The sequence below is a fragment of the Carcharhinus amblyrhynchos genome, chromosome 12 (assembly GCF_965287045.1).
Source record: "Carcharhinus amblyrhynchos chromosome 12, sCarAmb.v2.hapA, whole genome shotgun sequence".
Lineage (NCBI taxonomy): Eukaryota > Metazoa > Chordata > Chondrichthyes > Carcharhiniformes > Carcharhinidae > Carcharhinus > Carcharhinus amblyrhynchos.
Genome location: NC_137335.1, coordinates 51825585 through 51843329, shown reverse-complemented (window position 1 = coordinate 51843329; position 17745 = coordinate 51825585). Strand labels below are relative to the sequence as shown.

The following is a 17745-nucleotide window of genomic DNA, read 5'->3' as shown; positions in this document are numbered from 1 at the left end:
GCGGGAGCAAGGGCGTATCTCAGGGGGTGGGGGAGGCAAATAAGATGTATCTCGGGGAGGGGCAGATGGATCTCTGGGGGGGGGTGCAGGGGGGTTCACTGCCATTCTGCGGGCTATCGGTGGGAGGGGGAGGGAGGGAGGGGTGGCGATCGGTCTTGGTAGTGGGGAGGGGTGGATAAGGGGGACATAAACACATCACTGCCCCCTTATCCACCCTAAGGGAGAATTCGGCATGGCCAGTGCACCGAACCAGCACATCTTTCAAACTGTGGGAGGAAACAGGAGCATCCGGAGGAAACCCACGCAGAAATGGGGAGAAAGTGCAGACTCCGCACAGACGGCAACCCAAGCCAGGAATCAAACCCGGGTCCCTGGTGCTGTGAGGCAGCAGTGCTAACCATTATGCCACTGTGCCGCTCCACAGGTATTTGAATCTTCAGTTAAATGAATTAAAACTAGTATTTAATATTTATAAATCCATGGTAATACTAAACTTTTAACATGCAACTGAAAAGAGAACAGGTGTAAAAAAATGAAATCATGACATTTTCATGCATTTAGAATATCACATTATAGTTAAAGGAATTATTTTCTTTTATATGGACAAGTAGAGGCAAATCTTACCTGCTACAAAGTCACCAAACCCAATCGTTGTCAAGGTGATCACTACAAAATAGATAGACTCCAACGCTGTCCAACCTTCTATATGTTTAAAGATGATGGCAGGAATAGCCACAAACAACAGACATCCAAACAATATGAATATAAAAGTGGAGATGACGCGTATTTTGGTTTGACTGATCTTCCATTCCTGCAAAACAGAGGGAGGGGGACAGATTCTAAAATGTGTCCTTGTTTTCTGCCCTGCTGAACCTTTTTTTTTGAACATTTTCAACTCAGGACCATGGAACAACAGATTAAGAATGGAAAATTCTGCATTCTGCTTTTGCTGTGCTGCAGAAGCTCTGAGGCCAGAAGATGGTGGTGTCCGTGTTTCTCCAAAAAGCCCTTATCCACCAAGGTATTTTAGAATCACTTCTCTTTGGGATCACCCAACCCCAAAGTGACTCAGTTTCAATAATGCCTTCGGCAGAGCACTGGCTTGTCTGTGAGCCCTTTTTTGGCCTCATGTTCCATTTTCCTTGTTCAGAAATTGCAGCAATTGATTTTAACAGCAATACAAGATCAATTCATCAGATCATTCAGCAAACACAAGGCCATGGAATTCATTGCCAGAGATGCCCTATTGGAAGTGTCACACTCAACTGATCAACAAGATGCTAGACAGGATATGTACCACATTTTTTCATGACCCAAAATGCTTTCTCGTCTATGAAATACATTTGAAGTGTAGTCATTGTTCATAATGAAGGGAAACACAGCAGCCAATTTGCACTCAGCAACATCCCAAAATGACACGCACAATAAGACTAGAATTGTTTTAAACTCATGTTCCTTGCAGAAAAATATTGACAAGAACAACAGGCAAACTTGCCCTATTCTTCATCGAACAGTGTCATAGGATCATTTATATCTGACTGAGAGGGCAAACATGGCCTTGGATACTAGCTTCACCGCTGAAGTTTCAAACTAGATTGTGTGTTCAAACCTCTGAAAAGGGTTCTGACTCAAAGGCCAAAATTTGCCAGCAGCTCTTGGATTTCTGCCTCCAATCCTGTGGCATGCTCTCCATTGCCCAGTTTTGTGTTAAATTGGTACTTAATTTGGCAGGTTTTATTTGGGGCTCTCGCCAGCTTTCCAGCTGTTGGGCAAGACCCCTGTCACTTGCATTTCCCCATGAAAATTTCAGTGTCTGTGGTTGGAATTTAATGCCCTTCTCTGAGACACATTGGAGACAGGAAGGGCATTTAATTGGATGGAGGGTGGAGACCCTGACACCTTCCCACACATGTGATAAATTATGAGCAGCTTTCCCTCGCTACCGCCAATTCAAGCTCTTAGTTGTAATTAATGCTGAGTCAAGGGCCACAACTGATAGCCACTTGTATTCATCACAGTGGTTCAGGGACTCACCGTGTGGGAAGCCCAATGAAAAAATTCTATTGAGATCATCACTTAGTGCTCCCTTGCCTTTATACTGTGCGGTACAGTGGCACAGTGGTTAGCACTGCTGCCTCACAGCTCCAGGGACCCAGGTTTGATTCCTACCTTGGGTAACTGTTGGTGTGGAGTTCTCTCTGTGTCTGCATGGGTTTCCTCCAAGCGCTCTGGTTTCTTCCCACAGGTTAGGCAGATTAGCCACGCTAAGTTGCCCTTTAGTGTCCCAAGATGTGTAGATTAGATGGATTAGCCACGCTAAATGTGTGAGGTTACAGGGATAGGAGACCTGGATAAAACACTCTGTCAGAGAGTCAGTGCAGACCTGATGGCACTGTAGGGATTCTATGATATATAATCTGCTACCTGATTGCCTACATAGATCCCAAGAACTGCACAAATGCCCTTAGAAAATATAAATGCTCACTTTTATAGTTCTACTTCTACAAAGTTTCACGGCATTTAATTTATAGTGTTTGCCAAAAGGTGCTGGAGAATGAGCACATTTTTGATATAACCATTTATTTCAATATTTCCATGGTGGTGACAGGCTAGACAGGATTTCATCATTATATCTTCATGCAATATCAATCATCCACATGATTAGGAATCAGTGCAATGAGACAGAAAAAGGGCATGTTATACGACTCTAGAGAGACAAACAATTGTGTTTTTTTAATGTCCCTATGAATTACAAGATACACTGCAGCAACTTTCCAAAGCTCCTTGCAAAGCATGTTCCAGACCCCCCAATTCTATCATCAAGAAGTACAAGGGCAGCAGATAGGAGGGGGCATCACCACCTGCGCCATCCTAACTAGAAAATATATCGCCTTTTCTTCACTGCCACTGGGTCAGGATCCTGGAACTCCCTTCCTAACAGCACTGTTGATGTCCCCACACCACATGGACTGCAGAGGTTCAAGAAGGCAGCTCACCCCCATCTCCTCAAGGACAATGAAGGATGGGCAATAAATGCTGATGTTGCAGTGATGCCCACACCGCATGAGCAAATAAATTGGAAAACAAAATACACTGCTTTCCCATAACTGTCACCTCATCCCAAAAATGATCTCCAAAATGTAACTGCTTTTCATGTTTAAGCTTAAAGAAAACCTAAGGCTGAGATTTTCCTGGCCATGCTCACCCCCAAGATCAGAAAATCCCACCTGAGATCAATGGACCTTTGCCTGCTCCATGTCCTGCCTGCTATGATTCCGTGGTGGGCCAGATGGGAAAATTCCATCCAAAAATCTAGTAAAACATGGATCCAACAATTCAACAAGCTATGCTGGAGGAATCAGAGGAAAAGCAGTTCGGTACTTGACTTTGGGAAGTAATTTGATGGATTGGAAGTATACTGGCCCATCTTGTAAACCAACTGTGGTATGCTTGACTCTCAATGGAATTTTTGCTGAATAACTGCTCCAAATCAAATCAAATATACAAAATCTATGATTTGAAAAGCATATGACTTGAATCAAGTGTGGGAGAAAAGGAAAATGAAAAGGCAGGAATGAAAGCGGAATTGAATATTTAAATATAGATGGTTTATTGGCTCAATCCATTGGTCACTGGATTCTGACTGTAGGGGCTGATGTTTAAATCCCATCTTTGTCTTTTGAATGTAATCTCTCAATGGGCTATCATTTCTGGTCACCAAATGGATCACTGAAATTTTCCGCCATAAGGGAGAAAAAGTTGGTGCGAGAATGCAGAAAGATTTGGAAATTTCCCATCCCACTCACCACCGGAATCGTAGCAGGTGGGATAGAAAATTCAATGGGCTATTTAAAGTTCCCCTCGCGTAGGGATTTCCAGTCTTGGGCCACATGCGGCTGGAAAACTCTGCCCTATAGTGATGCAAGCAGGGATCTATGGAGTCATTAAGGATCAGACAGAGGAGATTTAAATGTTTTATTTCAATTAAACTGCTTTTAAAATTTATATTTGCTTGCAATATTATGCTAATGATCTCTAAATAATTAACATGATTTACCATAGCTTCAACTTTTAAACATAATTAAAGCCTGTTGACCCTTTTGAGCTTAAATTACTGAAGAAATAAAACATAATCGTCATGTTCTGCATGTAAAGAAGAATACATGAGTACCTTCAAACCTTCAACTTTGAATTTTGAACGTTGTTTGGAAACAGTCCTGGGATTCTGTTTCCTCTCAAATTTTCTTGCATGAAGACTGTGGTGGAAATGAGCAGTTTGATGGGGTGCACTTGAGGTGGATGAAGAAAGCTTTGAGAAGGGATTAGGACAGAAAAAAGTAAAGGAAAAGTAAGCTACATTACAAGTCTTACATTCGTGCACATTTCTTGTCTGCGGCACTTGCCTTCTTGTTGCCATGTGTTTGCTATATATTTTGTCCAAAAATGTTCCATTATACAACCTCATGCCCACATTTACAATGGAAAGCACCAATGTAAACTTTTCACCCTGACCCGTACACTTGGCTATAGGAGGTTGCACAATCCAGCCACTGATTTCTGAAAGATAATTTCCAATTTCTTTTTCATATACTATTAATATTTTAGTAACTAAATATTTCATAGCAATGTATCTGAATTTATCTATAACATTGTACTTTAACCTTTTAACATATTTACTGAAAGGCGTGGAAATGTGTCAAAAGCCTATAACCTTGGTCTTGACATTTTTGCCCAGGGTTGTGAGACAAGATTAGGACTCGTGCAGTCTGAGCATATGCAGTGCACCCAATTGCCCAAGGCCTTTCAGTGCTGTTCAGTCGGCAACACTGAGAAATAATATTACTTTCACTTTGACAATTTCTGCCCAGGTTTTTTTTTAAAATTACCTGAAGAAAAGCTGGAAGTTAAATATCAGTTTTCTTGAGGTAAAATTCATATAATGTTGCTTTTTACAGAGATGTGTGTGTGAGAGAGGAAATGACAATGTTCTGATTAACTATCCATTGTATCTTTTGTTTTATGTTCAACAGCCTTTAAAAAATGAGGGAGAGAGGGCAACATGGTGGCACAGCGGTTAGCACTGCTTCCTCACAGAACCAGTGACCTGGGTTCGATTCCTGGCTTGGGTCACTGTCTGCGTGGTGTCTGCATGTTCTCCCTGTGTCAGCATGGATTTTCTCCAGGTGTTCCTGTTTCCTCCTACAGTCTAAAAGACATGCTGTTTAGGTGCATTGGCCATGCTAAATTCTCCCTCAGTGTACCTGAGCAATGTGGCAACTAGGGGATTTTCACTTTCACTAGGGGATTGTAACTTCATTGCAGTTTTAATGCAAGCTTATTTGTGGCACTAATAAATAGATAGAGAGAAAAAGAAATTGAAACAAGAGTAGGGTGACTAAGAGAGAGAGTAAAGATTATTTTTCTTCATAGATTATTTCTTTGCCTCAAACAAAAATCACCAATTACATTCTGAAGCTAACTTCTGAGCTAACTAACTTCTGAAGTTCACTAATATTCTTTAGGGAAGGAAATCTCTTTTCCTTACCTGGTCTGGCCTACATGTGACTCCAGATCCACAGCAATGTGGTTGACTCTCAACTGCCCTTGGGCAACCAAGGATGGATAATAAATGCTGGTCAGCCAGCGACGCCCACGTTCCACGAATGAATGTAAAAAATGATTATTTCTACCTATATTTTGCTGAAAACGGTACGTGCTACCCATGAGACAGAAAGGAGAATTTCAACTCATGATCATTTTTTTTTTGGTTAAAAACCTTCAAATTTTATGGTGGGTCTAAAACACACGAACCACAACAGACTTCCACCGTATACACAATCAGCAACTTTTAGTCAAACAGGAAGGAGGAAGAGGAAAACTCCTCCTGGGCCACCAAAAAATTGCGATTCCTTCCTCCAAACCATCCTGCCTCAGTTCAGACCTGACCAGCTCAGCAGAGGGCTGGTGGATTGCCCACTCTGCCCAACAAGAAAGCTATCCAACTGGTGCCCACCACTGGCATGTGGTATATATGCAACTCAAAGCTAGATTTGGTTTGTGTCTGCCTGGAATGTCACCAAAAGCCAGCTCTCTACTGATTTTACACTTACTTTGGTTCTAAATTGAATATTTTTCACCACCAATGAGATGAGGGTGTGGAGGACGGAAGGAGGTAGAGAAAAGAATACACAGAGATGCGGTTTCATTTCTCACTCTTGATTTTTTTCCACAAATCCTCTTCAGAAAATGAATAGGGAGGAATTTGAGGAATAAGGAACAGCTGAGGGTTGGCGAATCTCCATGCAGCCATTTGCCATCTGTCATTGTTTTGAACATGTGGGGTCAGCAGGGTGGACAAAGGATTAAAGATCTGGTGCAAAGGGAAAAGGGGAATACAAGGATGGAATGGATAGTCCATTGGAGGCAAGATGGAACAGTGATGGGACTGAACGTTTGGGGGAAGGAGAATGGATAGTGGGAAGGCACAGAAATTCGGGATGTGGTGGGAATGAGGAGATAGAGGGAAACATGTGGGTGGGTGAGACGATAGCTGAGAAATAGGGCATGGCAAAAAGAAGTACTTTAGGCAACCAGAGAACATTGAAACCTTCCTCTGGAGGAAAGCAGGAAAGCTTCTTTCCACCAAGAGAACCATGGAGAATCCCAAGAACATCTGCAAAATGTTGGTAAAATTTCTCGTGTACACATTTGATGGCAATGAATCCCAAATTCAAACCTTTCAAACAAAGAATAGAGCTGTACTGCATTGATTTGACTATCAGAAACAGACAAACACATGGCCAAAATTGAAAGAACTGTCAAAAATGAGGAGCTTCATAGACTGAATGCTTCGGGCTTATCTGAAGATGATCAGCGAGACCCTAAGAAAATATAGACCACGCTTAAAAGCATGTGCAAAATCAATATAAGGAAACAACGGTGGGATCTATGGCATAGTCAGCAAATAAAAGAGTCAATCAGCCAATTTGTCAGTCATTATAGAGTTAAAGACAGACTGAAACTTTTCTGAAACTGAGTTATCTGTAAGAATTTCAGAGATGGTAGCAACATTGGCACCCATTGAAGCTTTTCTAAAAGATCTCCTGGAAAAAAGTTAAAATACCTAGATATTGAAGCTTTACTGAAAACTAAGTGCAAAGGTAAACCTTGCAGGCTGCCACGGTATGAAAGCACTAGGTGCGGCTTCAACCATTAGCATAGTTGCCAAGGTGTCATGTGGAAGATGTAGGCTTCTTTCATCATCAAGAAGCTGCCCACAGAGTATCAGGAGCACTGTATGGTTTGTGCTATTAAAGGGCATTGGGCATGTCAAAGTTATAAATTCAGTTCAGGAGGTGTGACAAGAAGTTACAGGCAAACCACAACCAAGTAGAAAACATGTGCAACACAATGGTAGCAACAGAGAATGTGCTAGGCTCAGATAGAAGAGAATGGATACACAAAATCACCAACAAAATGGACAAAATGAAATAAAATGATGACCAAATTCTTATGAAGGAAAGTGAACAAGTGTTCCGCATTGTAAACATTATCAGGTCCATAAGTGCATTAACCACTGGAAGCATTTGCAACCATTAATATTGTGCCTAGCAAGACTGGAAAGCCCACACTGGGAGCCAAAATCAATATCCAGATAAGCACCAATATCCTTTCACTAAGGAGACTGAAGGGTATTTTCTGCATTGGGAGGCAATGGTTCAACCAACTACAGCTAGGTTTACTGCATTTAACAAATCAACAATTCATAGCATTGGTACAACACCAAAATGCAGCTACAGTCAATCGGCGTGGTCCTCACAGACCTTTTATCTTGCTGATACACAAGATCCAGCTAGTATAAGTCTACTAGCATGCACAGATCCGTTTCTATTCATGGGATCAACAAGAACAACACCATTGAATCAGGCCTGAACTTGAAATCTAAATACCCAGACCGGTTCAATATAAGCAATAGTTTTAAAGGTGATGCTGTCTTGCATCCAAAGGAGGACACAATTCTGCTAATAGACCCTCTGAGAAAATGCAGCATTGATATCCAAAATAATTTAAAATTCAAACTGGACAAAATGGAGCAGGACAATATTATCTGTAAAGTTACTCAGACATCTTGAATAGAAGCTGAATCCACAAAAAATGCAGATGTTTACTGGATCTGCAAATCGATTCACCGAGTATAAAATTGGAAGATCTGATGAGGCTTGGCCAACAGCAGCAAGAAGAGACATCCAAAGACCTGATTTCCACTGAAAAATATTCAATTTTGTTGACAGTCAGGATTATATGAAGTAATAACAGCAAATGGAGTGACATTATGCAGAAACTGATGTCGACACAGGGAACGCACCAATGGTGCAACACATCCTATGGCAAACAGAACATAGTTAATGGTGAGATCTGAACATAGCACTGTTGGGCTGGCTGTCTTCACCGTAATCAGACAGGATATGATATCATGTCACATGGTACAGACTTGGAATGTACTACTTGACCAAGCAGGAGGAATTAACAAGAGCTTTGAAGAAACATTGTATATACTATCGTAATCTTCAAATCAAAGAACTCACGACATACCTCAGTGATTGGTGATTTGTGTTGGAGAACAGAAGGAAACACAACACCACCCACCATCTCATCTCTGACAGGAAAGAAGAAAAAGGAAAAAAATGAAAGGAGAGGAAAGAGGGAAAGAAGAGAGAGCGAAAGAGTGATAGAGTCAAAAAGAGAGACAGAAAAATAGCAACATGAGGAAACAAAGACATTTCAGAGAGAGAAAAACAGAGAGAGAGAGAGACTGTGACCTAGAAAGTCTTTGACTGCACACCTAATTTACAGGCCTACAGTAGCAGGAGGCATGTACACATGCCAGAAATGTATCATTCCTCATTGATAAATGCTGCTACATAGGTGTCCAGTGCCCACATCTGAATAAGCACAATCTCCTTTGTATATGCAAAAAGAGAGTCTAACTGTTTCAGGCCCACTTTACAAAATTAATTTGTGATTGACTGCAGTATGCTCAGGTATGTTTCAGTCAAGTTAATGTTCTTAAAGAGACGACTGGAAGCTGCCTCCTGAAAGGTAAGTTGTTACTGTTTCATTTGTAAATTTGCATATAGTGTTTTTTCAAGGCATAAAATTTTGCTGTCTTTTTCAAACTTAAATTTCCTCACTAAACAAGATTGTCTTAGTTAAAACTATAAAGCTGATTACCACATGTAGTATAAGGGTCTGACACATACAGGGTTAATGTGGGACTGAGTACAGTACTGTTCGCACATTGATGTAAGAGGATAGATTACTCAGACCTAGGGTCAGTATGGTGTTGAACAGAGACATGTTAAGACTTAGACATGTAGATAGCTCCTTGCCTGTACTCTTTACAGTATACATACATACAGGCCGGAAAACTCAGCAAGTGAGGATGGAGGACTTGGCGCTCAGTCAAATCTCTGTTTACTGCAACGGGACCAGAGAATCTCGCTGGCATGAATGGCTGGAGAATTCCAGCCATAGTTTCAAGTAGTTAACAAAGACCTACTGTTAACATACAGAAGGACTCTTCAAGAGATGGTTCTGTAATCAACACCACTGCAACACCCCAAGTTCACACTGTTGTTGATTTTTAATTATTAAGCAATTTACCATCAGGATGCATTGTAGCATTTCACCAAGCCTCCTTTGACAGCAAATTCCATACCCCTGACCTCTACCAGCTGCAAGGACAAGGGCAGCAGATGCAGGGCAACACCACCACTTAATACTTCCCCTGCAAGCCATATACCATCCTGACTTGGAACTATATTAACATTCCTTCACTGTCACTGGATCAGAATCCTGTTCCTACAGCATATGGACTACAGCAGTTCGAGAAGATGGCTCACCATCACCTTCTCAAGGGCAATTAGGGATGGATAACAAATGCTGGGTCCAGCTGATGATGCCCACATCCCATGAAAGAATGAAAAACAACTTGATTATCGCTATAATGAAAATGAAGATTACCAGTGTTAGAGAAATATATATAGGGCTAGAAATTGCTTCACAGGGTTGAGATGAAAGTAGGGATCAAAATGAGCTACCTGATCTTTCCGCCAGTTTCCTGTGTGATCCCAACTGCGCCTGCTTTCTGGCGATGGGAGATGCACATGTATCGGGATCGCGACTCCCGCGAATCGGCACACACGTGCATCTCCCGACCCAACCCACTAAAAGATTAGTGGCTCAGAATGGAAGAATCGCCCCCTAAGAATTCAGATCTTAAGAGCGGGATGGTCCAGCCTCGCTCACCCTGAAACCTGAAAATGCCATCCGAGTTCAATGGACCTTCCCATGGTCCACCTGCTTTGATTCCTGTGGCAGGCAGGGTGACAAAACTCCAGCCTAAGAGTTGTTTTTAATTAGAAGGGTTTTTTACCTCAAGACTTTAAAGATTACACCATGACTGCAGTTGCAGATCCAGTGTGATGCAATGTCTGTGGATTCAGCTTCCATTGCAGCACAAGCAGCAGTCATCCTGTGTCTCAGTGCTGCATTGGAAGTTCAGACTGTGGTCATGAGATCCATGCCTGAGCTTGCAGGCACAGACTGCTGCTGTCGTGGCTGCAGATCATAGGAGCTCAACGCAGCTTGCAAGCTCTCCTGACGGCCAAGCAATCCGTGCTCCAAAAGGCTGCTGCCCCGGGGGAAGTTGCAGTGGCAGTGTGAAACACAAGCTGGCTGTCCTCTCTCAGGATGACACTACTCCCGTCACTGCACTCCAACAGTGCTCTGGCTGTTGCTTCTCAGCCTGCCAGCCCAGACGGCTGCCAGCCTTGCCGAGGTAGTGCAATCCGTGGCCAGGCCCTCAAGGACAGGAGCTGCTCAAGCGAATCGTGCAAAGCCGTTTGCAGCCTACCCAGTGAATATCAGCAGGCTTCCTACAGCCATTCTGCAGCCACTGATGTATCCCTAAGCAGGAGCACTGGCACAGGCAAAAACACTCACAAAACAGGCAATGCACGAGCATGAATAATTCATTTCTGTTGCGTAAGTAGATGTGTTTTGGGATAAAGATGTTAAGGTAAGATTATTGTTGATGGTTTTTTTATTGTCAAGGGGACACTGTTGAAGCGTTCCAGATAGAGCGAAACGTAGACAATCATTAATCCATCCTGGTATAATGAAGTTCTCTTATGGGAAGTGGAATCTGAGCAGCCGCTCTCAGACAGTGTGTCTGGAGTTTAAAGGGGCCCAGATGTAAACTTCCTGTCTCCTCCTCCACGTCCGCCTGAGGTGGCTGCTGGATTCCTGCCAGTAATGGCTGCAGCTTCATAATGATGATGTTGAGGAGGATGCAGCAAGCCACCACAAACTTGGAAACATGCTCTGGTATATACTGGGGGGGGGGGGGGGGGGGGGGGGGGGGGGGGCAGGGGGTGAGGGTGGGTCTTCTCCCCACATCCCTGCCTAAACAGCCCAGGCACCAGAAGCACTGCTTTTACACACTGATGGACTGCTCCACTATGTTTCTACATCTGATATCCTCATTTAGTCCAGCAGTAGCAGGAATAGGGGGATTTTCCCCCATATCCAAGTAGCCACCCTCTCATTTGTCTTGAATGCACAAAGATGGCAGGAATGGTTGACTACCTGTGGATGAAGGCACCTAAGCTGCTGAGAGGATAGTGAGTGTTGACCATTGATTTGATCCGTGCGTGGTCAGTGGCATGTTGACAGTGGTTAACACAGCTGCTTCACATGTCAGGGACCCAGGTTCCATTCCAGCCTCAGGTGACAGTGTGGAGTTTACACGTTATCCCCGTGTCTGCGTGGGTTTCCTCCGGGTACTCTGGTTTCCTCTCACAGTCCAAAGATATGCAAGGTAGGTGGATTGGCTATGGGGATAGGACGGAGGTGACAGCCTGGATGGGATGCTCTTTCGGAGGGTTGGTCCTGACTTGATAGGCCAAATGGCCCCTTTCTGTACTGCAGGATTCTCTGGTTCTATTCTACGGTCAAACACAACTGCATACTGATGGAATGGCAATCTTTGTGACTCCTGTATCTCCCCTATTGAAATCGGGTCCATGCAGAACCAGTCAATGATGCTCTGCGCCATCTGGAATCCCATCTGGCAAATCCATATGCCCTCTCAACCTGCTTCTCTATGCTCAGAGAGACTACAATGTAATTGTCTCTTTTCATAGAAAAGGCTTCTGTCACCTCCTGGATGCTGTGATAGATGGCATACTGGGATGCATTGGATAAATTAAACGATGGAATGATCTGGCATGTTGAAGTTGCATGTGATTGTTGCCTTTATGACCACTGGCAATGCCATCCTCACCCTAGTGTGAGGTTCCAAACCCAGCGATGGTGGGCAGTTCAGTGGCAGCCTCCTTGTTAACACCAAATTGCCTCCTGGACCAGAGGGATTACACCCCAGGGTTCTAAAAGGGATAGTTGAGGAAATTGTGGAGGCATTGGTGGTGATCTTTCAGCAATCACTGGAGGCAGGGAAGGTCCCAGGGGACTGGAAAGTAGCGAATGTAACACCGCTGTTTAAGAAGGGAGGGAGGCAGCAGATGGGAAATTCTAGGCCAGATAGCCTAATTTCGGTCATTGGCAAAGTTTTAGAGTCCGTCATCAAAGTTAAGATTGTAGAGTATTTGGAAGTGCATGATAAAATAGAACTGAGTCAAGGGGATTTGTGAAGAGGACTTGTCTGACAAATCTGTAAGAGTTCTTTGAAGAGGTGACAAGGAAGATAGATAAAGGAGAACCAGTGGATGTGATTTATTTGGATTTCCAAAACACCTTTGACAAGGGGCCATACAGGAGACTCTTAAATAAGTTAAGAGCTCATGGTGTTAAGGGTAAGATCCTGGCATGGATAGAGGACTGGCTGATTGGCAGAAGGCAGAGAGTGGGTATAAAGGGGTCTTTTTCAGGATGGTAGCCAGTGATTAGTGGTGTGTCTCGGGGTTGATGCTGGGACCACAACTTTTCACAATATACATTAACAATTTATAAGAAGAAACTGAAGGCACTGTTACTAAGTTTGCAGATGATATAAAGATATGTAGAGGGGCAGATAATATTGAGGGAGCAGGGAGGCTGCAGAAGGACTTGGACAGGTTAACAGAGTGGGCAAAGAAGTGGCAGATGGAATACAATGTGAAAAAGTGTGAGGTTATGCACTTTGGAAGGCAGAATTGAGACATAGATTATTTTCTAAATGGGGAAATGCTCAGGAAATCAAAAACACAAAGGGACTTGGGAGTTATTGTTCAGGATTCTCTTAAGATTACTGTGCAGGTTCAATCAGCGGTTGGGATGGCAAATGCAATGTTAGCATTCATGTCGAGAGGGCTAGAATACAAGTGTACTTCTGAGGCTATATAAGGCTCCATTTGGAGTATTGTGAGCAGTTTTGGGCCCTGTATCTAAGGGAGGATGGACTGGCTTTGGAAAAGGTTCAGAGGAGGTTCACAAGAATGATCCCTGGAATGAAGAGCTTGTCATATGGGGAATGGTTGAGGACTCTGGGTCTGTACTTGTTGGAGTTTAGAAGGATGAGGGGGGATCTTATTGAAACTTACAGGATACTGCAATGCCTGGATAAAGTGGATGTGGAGAGGATGTTTCCACTAGTAGGAAAATCTAGAACCAGAGGGCACAACCTCAGGCTAAAGGGACGATCCTTTAAGACGGAGATGAGGTGGAATTTCTTCAGCCAGAAAGTGGTAAATCTGTGGAACTCTTTGCTGCAAAAGGCTGTGGAGGCCAGATCATTAAGTGTCTATAAGACAGATATGGATAGGTTCTTGATTAATAAGGAATTAGGAGTTATGGGGAAAAGGCAGGAGAATGGGGATGAGAAAAACATCAGCCATGATTGAATGGCAGAGCAGACTTTATGGGCTGAGTGGTCTAATTCTGCTCCTATGTCTTGTGGTCTTATGGCCTCAGGTATTGCACAAGAGTGAGATGGAAACTCAGGAAGTGTTCAGTATAAACCCACTGTGGGAGTTTTTGCAGAGCCCCTCCTTTCTGTGGCTTCTGCTCCATTTCCCAGTTTTGTTGCAGACCCAGGGACATTGCAAGAACACCCCCATTCCTCTCGTAGACTTGGGTAGTCAAGGCTTATCCCTCCATTAATGGATGCATCAGTTCACCATAAGACCTCTGGAAACAAGTCACAGTACTGTTACTTATTGCAGAAGTAAGTCAACAGCAGCTCACCTGCAAGTTGGAAGCTGGTCCCTTTAAGTAGCTGTAATTGGAGGGTTCTTCATGCAGCTGAACACATGTGCATCCATGGCATACCCACGCTAACAGCCTGCCCAGCATGAGGCACCATGTGCCAGAAGTAACAGGCAGCCCTGTTTGTGCCAGTTTGTGGCTTCTAGGGTTCGGATTTACCAGCCTCGCCCACCACCAGGATTGCCCAGTCCTGCCAAAAGTCAATAGACATCTGGTTGGCCACCAAATCTCCCTTGGTGAGTTCTGCCACAACATGATTGGAAAACCCCAGCCTAGTCTTCCATAATGTCGACACCAGTCATACTACAGTGCTCAATCTTAATCTCCTTCCTTCTTGTGTAAGCAAAACCAATTTCTGCTGTGCATACACCTCTTCCCCTTCTCTGTATACAGTCATCATCATCAAAGAAACACCACTGCAAGTACACTTGCCATGACTGCTCTCACTTCTTTCTGTACATGGAAGCCAAGACTTCCAAGCAAAATTTATTAACACCATCTACATGTTGTCTTTCTCTTCTCAAAATTCTCACAAAATATACCTTCATAAATGGGGCAGGCAGAATTCAAACAGGCACGTTCACCTTGACTATTTCATCCTATTGTTTTGTGACTCTTGTAAATCCCCTATTGAAATCAGGCCCCTGCAGAACCACAGTCAATGGCTCCCCGTGCCACTGGAATCCTACTAATCTTGGCAAATCCATGTGCCCTCTCATCCTGCTTCTCCAAGCTCAGAGAAAAGCTGCCAACAACAGACTGCAGAGAAATATAATTAGAGACAGCCTTGCTGCCATACTGACCCCACTGGAGGATTGTGCCTCATGTTCCGGGAGGAATTACCCATTTGTATTGCAGATTGTCGCAGCAAGTGGGAAAAGCAAATGGCAACTTCCACTGCTGTGTTGTTAGGGTAATTGAGAAAAAAAACTTCAAGGGTTGGGTCCCATGACAGAGCCCACCAGCAACTTCGTTTCTTGAAGATTGGGACATCATTTTAAAGGCTATCCTAAAAGTAAAAATGGAACCCCCTTCCCTTCCTTCCCTTGCCCTTCCCCAGACATGACACCCATTCCCAACACACCCTGTACCCTCAGCTACACAACATCTCCTTCTACACTGTCCATGACAGTGTCAAGAGATAGTGCCAGGGTGTTACCTGGGCATGAGCCTCTCTCTCCTCGAGTGATGTACTCTTCTGAGCTCCTCCAGTGGGTCTGCTGGGCAGGTGCATGCCATGGGAGACCAGTCATGATTCACGTTGGCACACCCTCACACCAAAATGTAACGAGGGAGTGAATTGTGAGGTGTAGAGGCCTGATAATTAGGTGTAAATTTGTTGAAATCGTGTTCCTGATGTTGAATATCAGGACTCTCATTACAAGAAAGGGGGTGGGGGGGCAGCATAGTGGCATGGACAATCACTTTTACAATAGTGTGAAATGCTAGTTGAGTATCTTAGGGGATTTTCCGCTCCCAACACCAACCCCACTCGATGAAAACAGGGACTGAAAAACCCTTCGTCAAATGTGGAGACTTTAAAACAGGGGCTGGGGATATAAAGCAGGATCCATGGCTGTAGCTGTGAGTTTGTGTTGCACTCCTTCCTTTTGCAAGTTCCATCATACTTTGTCTCCAAACCTCTGATAACCAATGTGCCATACAAGAATTTGACACTCGAATCATGTTTAACAACAGCAGTAGCATTTTATGAACTCCTTAGCTATGTGACCAGAAGCTATATTGGGAGCTTTTCAAGATCACATGACAGCACCTCCCTGGGCTAGGGAAGGAATTGGCTCAGAGAAGCATCAGTACAGAACCCTTCACACAGTGGGATACAGATGAAGCAGCTTGAGGGAAGCACGCTGAGCTTTCACAGAACCAAAGTGATCACCAATCCACAGGGGCAGGAACCACCTGTTGAGAACATTACATCATATCCTCCACCAGTTGTTGATGCCAAATATCCATAGTGCTGACATTAATTTTAGGGTTTGACCAATCATTGTTAGCTTTGGGATGAACTGGCCATATCTTTCAGTACATGGCAAAAAAAATGTAGCAATCTTCTGGCTACAGATGTAGGGTTGTCAGGAAACCCTAGAAAGTATAAGTTCAGCTTTGTAACTAGGAACAGTTTCAGAGCCTTCAGCAGTGCAAGCCCATCACAACAGAGGCTCTTTCGACAGCAGTGACAGTCACTATACAGGTCTTGGGCAGTAATATCACCTCATTATTGCAGTGAGATCTGGGTAGCCAGGAACAATGAAGTGGAAGCTAGCCTGCCAATGAGTGGTGTTTCAGTCTCTCCAAGTGGCCATACTTTCACAGCAGCTCAAAAACAGAGGCAGGCAGGCTCCACAAGCAGATGTGTAGTGTCCTCAAACCCATGCTGACAAAGTCAAGAGATACCTTGATAGTATAAGCCTCTCAGTAACACTTAGCTGACACTGGGTCCTTGACCTTGGGACAGTAACTGGGAAGATGGACTAGATTACTTAAGGAAGCATAACATGCATTCATCAATAGCTGACCATGCGCCACAAAACTCATCTCCCAGAGTACTCTGAGATAAATGCCATCTATCTTTCAAATATGATTGCTGGGACAATTTAGCCGATCCAGCACTCCCATCTCATTTGTATTGAAGTCATTAATTATATTTGGGTTGTCTCTACTCAGGGAGGGCAAGTTACTCATGTATCGTATGCATTAAAAGGATTAGTCATTTGGAATATTGTCCATCTTCTGTTGCAGCCCTGTAGCATGTTTAATGGTTCTCACCTCTTTTTTGATTGCCTTTTTCCTTAAGATGCTGAAATAATTTTATAACTTTGTTTTTGTATCTGCATATATGCTTTATTTCCAAATTTGTCTTTGCCATTCTGGACACTATTGTAACAGATTTCTACATGTTCCTGTAGTGATCCCAAAGAACACTTTCACCTTTCTCACTGTAGAATTTATTCTCTTTTTTATTTCACTTCTAATTAATTTGTTAATTCATCTGATGTTATACATAAAACACATACTCCTGTATACAATATGCAAGCAAAATGTACAATTATACAAATAAATTTCTGAAGATATTTTTAACCATTCATACTTCTATCATATTTCAGTGTTAAAGAGCATTGCAATCTTAAAATGTCCATGTCTATTTTAATAGCATTGTTAAAAAGTCAATGAAATTTGGATTGTCTTTATTTTAATAAAGTATTATTCTGCAACATTGGCTCAGTCATAGAAGACAGTGGGTAGCAGTGGAAGAGTGTGTTTCTGAATGGAAGCTTTGACTAGTGGTGTTTCTCAGGGATCAGTGCTGAGACCTTTGCTGTTTGTAGTATATATAAATGATTTGGAGCAAAACGCAACTGGTTTGATTAGAAAGTTTGCAGACATCATAAAGGTTGGTGGAATTGGGGAGAGTGATGAGACCATCAGGGAATACAGCAGGATATAGATCGGTTGGAAACT

The 17745-nt window shown here is 43.2% G+C and overlaps 1 protein-coding gene across 3 annotated transcripts in view; it reads right to left on the bottom strand.

Annotated features, from left to right (window-relative positions):
• LOC145350605 (potassium channel subfamily K member 2-like) overlaps positions 1–17745 on the bottom strand; it is a 136103-nt gene that overhangs the window by 19905 nt on the left and 98453 nt on the right. For 2 of the 3 annotated variants that reach the window (XM_080199808.1, XM_080199806.1), the window contains exon 4: positions 625–811. In XM_080199808.1, the coding sequence (XP_080055934.1) occupies positions 625–811 (187 nt within the window). Of the gene's footprint in view, positions 1–615; positions 812–17745 lie in introns of all 3 variants that reach the window. The other variant, XM_080199807.1, reaches the window with a different exon arrangement.